Genomic DNA, 6,000 nt, shown 5'->3' on the forward strand with positions numbered 1-6,000 from the left:
GATTGATTTGGAATGAGCCTCAGGCCTCAGCTGAACTGTTTCTGGGGTCAGAGGGCCAAGTCTGGCTGATCCTGTTTCTGTGAGAGAGAGGAGATGAGATTAAAAAAGTAGGAAAACCTTATCTGTTCCCTAAAATGAGTTAGGAGATTGGGGAGAAGGGGGTGTAGTGCAGCCTGGTGGCTAGAACAAGAAGTGAAATCGAAGTTCCTGGCCAATAAAGCAAGCCCATCCATTTCATAGGAAGAAAAACCAGTGAGTCAGGGCTCTCCATCCCCAGCTTGGTTTGCAGAGATTTAGTGAGCAGACTCCAACACATTGTGTGGGCCTTGTCCTTCCCATGTGTAGTTGGTCATCTTTGATTTAGAGCTCAATGTAGACCACGCTCACCTTTAACATGCTGTGTCTGTCTCTTCTTCATAAACAATTTGTTGCACAAACTAGAGGGTAAGATTGGAATGTAATGGAGCGGAGGATTTTCAATGATGAACACTCATCATTAATACTTTTTTTAAAAAACTCTAAAGAGGAAGGGAACCTGGAAATTAAACTTGCAGCCTGCCAGTCATACCTGGCTTTATTATCTCTAATAAAGAAGGTCATACCATCTTTGCAAAGGCCTTGAAAGGTCTACAATTTTTCCCATTTTTGAGCAGTGGGACATTTTTCAAGATCTGTTTAAACCTGGATGGCAGATCATGGAGTGTTTATTCCGAAGTCATTGTAGTGGCACGCTGTACTTCCTGGCAATTCAAGATGGGTCGGTTTTCCCAAAACATATATTTAATTGCCTCATAGACTGGGATTGCTATAATCACCTAATTTCCCAAGAATCATTTATTTTGAAGGCAAAATCAGTAGTTAAATAACAAGAAAATTATTTTCATACAAAATTCCAGGTTCCTGAAAGATGACCACAAAACTAATCTCATTTGTTTTCTACAACTAATAGTGGGTTTTTGTGGTAAGCAGGAACAATGCCATCCACTTTTAGTCATTCCCATGATTTGGAACTTAGCTGCTTTGATAAGAGGTACCTCTTTAGACTGTAATTAACCTGAAAGCATAGAAGTGAGTTTTTCCAAATTTAGATGCAGGCCAGTTAGCATACCTTTCATTGGGCTAAGCAAGATTGTTACCTTCTGGCTAATGCAAGAGCAAGGCGCTAAGACAGAGCAGCACAACTGGAATCACTTACTGTGCTACCTCATGAAGCAGCTTTCTTTGAATTACTGCCAAGTCAGAGTGGGCAGCTAGATGGGCTCAGTGGATAGAACTCTGGGCCTGCAGTCAGGAAGACCTGAGTTCAAATTCATGCTCAGATACTTAGCTGTGTAACCCTGAGCAAGTTACTTAACCTCTGTTTACCTTAATCCACTGGAGAAGGAAATGGCAAACCACTCCAGTATCTTAGTCAAGAACCCCATAGACAGTACTGGCATGGTATGGGCCACGGGATCAAGAAGAGTCGGACACAAGTGAATGACCATAACCAAGCCTTATGAGCTAGGCCCAAGTCAGGAGGGAAATTAACTCAGGTCTAAAAGCAAGAGAGGGTCTCATTTGGGAGGAGCCTTGAAGAACATATTCTTCACCATCCTCACTTGACAGAGGAAGCTAAGAGGTTACACCTTAAGAGAGAAAGGAGGGTACTTGCCCTGGCCCACAGAGGAGAGCTAAGATCTGAACTCGGGTCCTCTAATTACAAATTCAGCACTCTAAGCTGTTCAGCTGGCAGAGAGGCCTATCTTTTTGGCCTCCTCCAATAGAGGAAGCAGACCTAGCGGAAAAAGACTACAGGCCACATAAACATTTTGGAGAAGGACACATGGGGCTTCCTACCAGGCAGTGAAAAAGAAAAATCCCAACTTCTAAAGCTGTCAGTGAAATATTAAAAAGGCAGCAGCTCTATAAGCAAGCTGGAAAGAAGAGTTCTATCTAAATCCTAGTCAAGTCCCTTCTTTTTGGCCTTCTGAGTCTCTGGTTGGGATGGATAATTGGACTGTATGTGCACAGCATTGTACCAGGTGTTGTGAGGGATATAGTGTCTGCCTGTAAGCTCAAGGGCCAGTTGGGAAGACAAGGAAAGTGTGTATAATTAAATGTTCCGTGGTGTGGCCTGCCCATAATGTAAGAGCTTAGGAGTCAAGAAAAAGGGTGGCCCAACAGAAGCAATCACTCAGGAAGGGCTTCTTAGGAGAAGTACAACTTACTGCGTAGGATGAGGCCTGTGTCCCTAAACTGGGCTGCATGAGTCCTCTGACTTCTGCTTGCTTCCTCCCCAAGCTTTTTCCTGTATTCGTTGGAATATTTAATGGAGTAGCCTGGAATTTCTCAGGTGAGCTCAGTGGCAGATTACTGCAGATAAGCAGGAAATGGGGAGACTGTGTACCTGTTATTCACGGAACCTCTCATCACTCTAGAAGCTGCAGGCCGTTCAGAAAAGAGAACGCAAGCAAAAAGACAATTTTCTAGAAATTGGGGTCTTTTTAATGTAAGGAGGAAAGTAACCGATTGTCCTATGTGGGAAGATCAGGCCAACTACTTTATCATATCAAGTCCTCAGTCAGAGACTCCAGGTCTTATGCCAGACTCGCTTAGGGAAGTCATGCTTGGATGAAAGAAAAGGGTCTTCCAGGTGGTTCTCCAAAGCCAGATAGCAGTGGCATCCAGGAAATGTGTTTTGCAGTTACTGAGTACCACCATCTGGAAGAGTTTTGCTCTTCTAAGTTTTCATGGTTGGTCTAGCCCTGAATGGGCTGCTCAGATGTTTCTAGAGATAGGCACCCCATTTGTAGGCCTGTTGCTCAAGAGCAGTGCAGATGCCACAGTGAGCTCATGCGAGGAGAATGCATCGGGAGCCAGTTTAGGGGCTAGGATCCACCAGGGGTCAGCGAATTGAGACATTGCTTTAGACCATCCACTCAGCCAGGTCCCTGGTTTACACTGACTCTGTTGATGACATATAGAGTATGGAATTTGTCTTTGTTAGAACCTGCTTGCTGAGAATGAGCCAAGCTGACAGTATTTCCATCTGCTTTTTCTCTGGTCATGATGAGAGATAGAGGAAGAGAAGAGAAGAGACAGAGGCTGGGGGTGAACAATGACCAGAGGATGGACTCCCCCTCCCAAACGTCTCCACAACTTGAGGGGTCCTTCTCCACAACAGCATGCTGCTGCCGAACTGTAGACAGCTGTTTCTTACCTTTTAGGCTCTACACCATTAGAGCATCTTGCTTGTCATCCTTTTTTTGGAGGGGGAGCAGGGGGCACTTAGAAAAAGGAAAGCCTTGGTTCCTTTTCCTCTTGGTCACCACTGGGCACAGTCACCTGCTTTGGGGCATTTCAGCTTCGAGGGAATCTGGTGCATGGCTTTTGACCAGTGTGGCATTTTGAAAAGAGCAGATTATCTGTAACCATCATTGGGACCTGGGGATGAAGTTGTAGAACTATGCCAGGAAACTATTGTGACTGTCTAAAATGTCCTCTTCAAAAGTTTTTGCTAGCTAATAAAATGTATGAACTTACAGATTTTCCAAGAGGTCAAAAGTAGTGACATCGCTAAAACCTTCCGAAAGGCCATCAACAGGAAAGAAGGCATCTGTGCGCTGGGTGGGACATCAGAATTGTCCAGTGAAGGAACGCAGCATTCATATTCAGGTAATGGCCTAGGCTCTCTGAGGAGGAAGGCTGGTACTGCAGAGAAGTGCCCAGTGTATCTGCCATAGAGGCTGATACCTCCCTCTTTCTTTTTGGAGGGTGGTACCTTGTAAAGCTGGAATCATAGGATTCCCCAGTCTGGGTGAGAATAAGCCATGTCCTTAGAGAGTCCTAGAGTAATGGTGATTTTTGCTTTAGTATCCATTACGTAAACCCCAACCCAGAATCCTCTTGGCTAGATTTGTGCAGTTCCTGTGATGAATAAATCTCAAGTAGCCAAGTATCTGCCTGGGCTTTCTGGGGGTACAAAAGAGGAAGCCACATGATGGCACCAGGCAGAATGAGTATCTCTACCTGTGCTATCAACTAACCCCTTACCACCTTACTTGTTTTAGAGGAAGAAAAATATGCTTTTGTGAACTGGATAAACAAGGCCTTGGAAAACGATCCTGACTGCAGGCATGTTATTCCAATGAACCCTAACACAGATGACCTTTTCAAAGCTGTTGGAGATGGAATTGTGCTTTGGTAAGATGGCAATCAGGTTTTAATTTGACTTCCATAAACAGATTTCACAGATTGTTTCACAGTAATTGTATTGAAATGTATCAGGAGAGTTTGTAAAGAAGTATGAAATATAAGGATCATGTGATTGACAAGATGGCCAACTAGTTGTTATGGGAAATTTCTTAAACCGCCAAACCTCAGAAAAGGAATTCTATGCCGGATCACTCAGTTGATAAATATTTATTAAGCTCCTACTGTGTGCTAGGCACTAGGGATACAAAAAGAAGCAAAAGACAATTGATGCCCTCAAAGAGCTGACAGTCTAAGTCAGGGACAACAAGCAAACAAGCTAATATACAACATACAGAGGAAATGATTATGAGAGGCAAGGAAAATTTTCCTGGAAAAGCTGGGATTTTATCTGGAATTTGAAGGAAAGCAGGAGGTGGAGGTGAGGAGGAGAGAGCAGCACAGGCATAGAGAACAATGAAGGAAAATGTCCAGAGTCTAGAGATAGAGGCATTGCCAGATCAAAGAGTATGTATTAGGGAATAACGTGTTGGGGGGTGGCTAGGTTGGGAAGGACTTTGAGAGTTGAGAATGTCACCTAGCTTGGAAGTCTGGGTGATTGGGAGGAGGGTGTTGTCCTTGACAGTAATAAGAAAGGAGGGACAGAGAGGCCTTGGGAGAAAAGAGAAGGAATTCCATTTTTACATATTTAGCTTAACATCCAGTGCGAGATGTCCGAAAGGCAGTTGGAGATGGGAAACTGGAGGTCGGCAGAGAGTTTGAGGAAGCAAAGGCCAATTTGAGAATCATCAACATACAAGTGGCCATTAGATCCATGGGAACTGAGATTGTCAAGTAAAATAGTATAGTGGGAGAAGATAAGAGGGCCTGGGACAGAGCCCTGAGGGACACCTATGGTTAGAGGGTGTGATATGGAGGAGGATCCAGCAAAGCAGATAGAGAAGGCATGGTCAGAGAGGGAGGAGGGGAGCCAGGAGAGAGAGGGGTGTCCCATAAACCCAGACAGAAGAGTGTATCAAGGAGGAGAGGGTGACTGACTGTCAAAGACTGCAGAGAACTTGTGGAGAATGAAGATTGACAAAAGGCCATGGGATTTGGCAACTAAGAGGTCATGGGTTACTTTGAAAAGAACAGTTTTGGTGAAATGATGAAGTTGGGAGCCAGATTGTAAGGGGTTAAGAAAACAGTGAGAGGAGAGAAAGTGAAGGCACCCAGTGAAGATGGACTATAGAGTAAGTAACTAAAACTGAGTGTACTCGATAAGATGAGAGGATTTCTACCATCTCAGGGTAAAAACCTTGTCAAACACCATCAGAGAACTTGAAAAGTCTCAGTCTCCTGTCTGTGTCTAGGGTACCGGCTTAACTCCTGCTGAGCCTTTCAGGCAGTGACTCAGCCTGAAGCCTCCTCCCCAGGTAGCAGATGCTTGCTGTGCCCAGCCCTAGGAAGGAGAGGGAGATAGGGGAAGAGAATCCAGGCAGTGTGGAGCACAGCATAGAGTCCATAGGGCAGAAGATGAAAAGCTGCTGCTCAAGGTCAAAGGAGACCGGAGGCGCCAATGGGCCCAGGCCTCTCCTTTTTGAGTTTACTCTGGACAGAGATCTGGGGCAGATGCCCAACATAAAGTTGCAATGTTTCCTATGTTGTCTGACTTCCTGATGTGTTAAGTAGTGTTGCTGACTTGCTCTTCCACCTTTCCTTTGTATTTTTGGTTACAATTTCTCGAAGGGATGTTTCTAACTGAAGGTGATATCAAAATGAAACTCCGGACATTACTGAAGAGGTTAGAGGGAAAGAGAAGGAGGA

The 6,000-nt window shown here is 44.6% G+C and overlaps 1 protein-coding gene across 1 annotated transcript in view; it reads left to right on the top strand.

The window, feature by feature from the left end:
- PLS3 (plastin 3) overlaps window positions 1-6,000 on the top strand; it is a gene marked incomplete in the record, with an annotated part of 32,456 nt that overhangs the window by 23,080 nt on the left and 3,376 nt on the right. The window contains 2 exon segments of the mRNA XM_036740333.1: window positions 3,528-3,657; window positions 4,053-4,185. Coding sequence (XP_036596228.1) covers window positions 3,528-3,657; window positions 4,053-4,185 — 263 coding nt within the window.

Source organism: Trichosurus vulpecula, chromosome X (assembly GCF_011100635.1).
Source record: "Trichosurus vulpecula isolate mTriVul1 chromosome X, mTriVul1.pri, whole genome shotgun sequence".
In the NCBI taxonomy this organism is placed as follows: Eukaryota; Metazoa; Chordata; class Mammalia; order Diprotodontia; family Phalangeridae; genus Trichosurus; species Trichosurus vulpecula.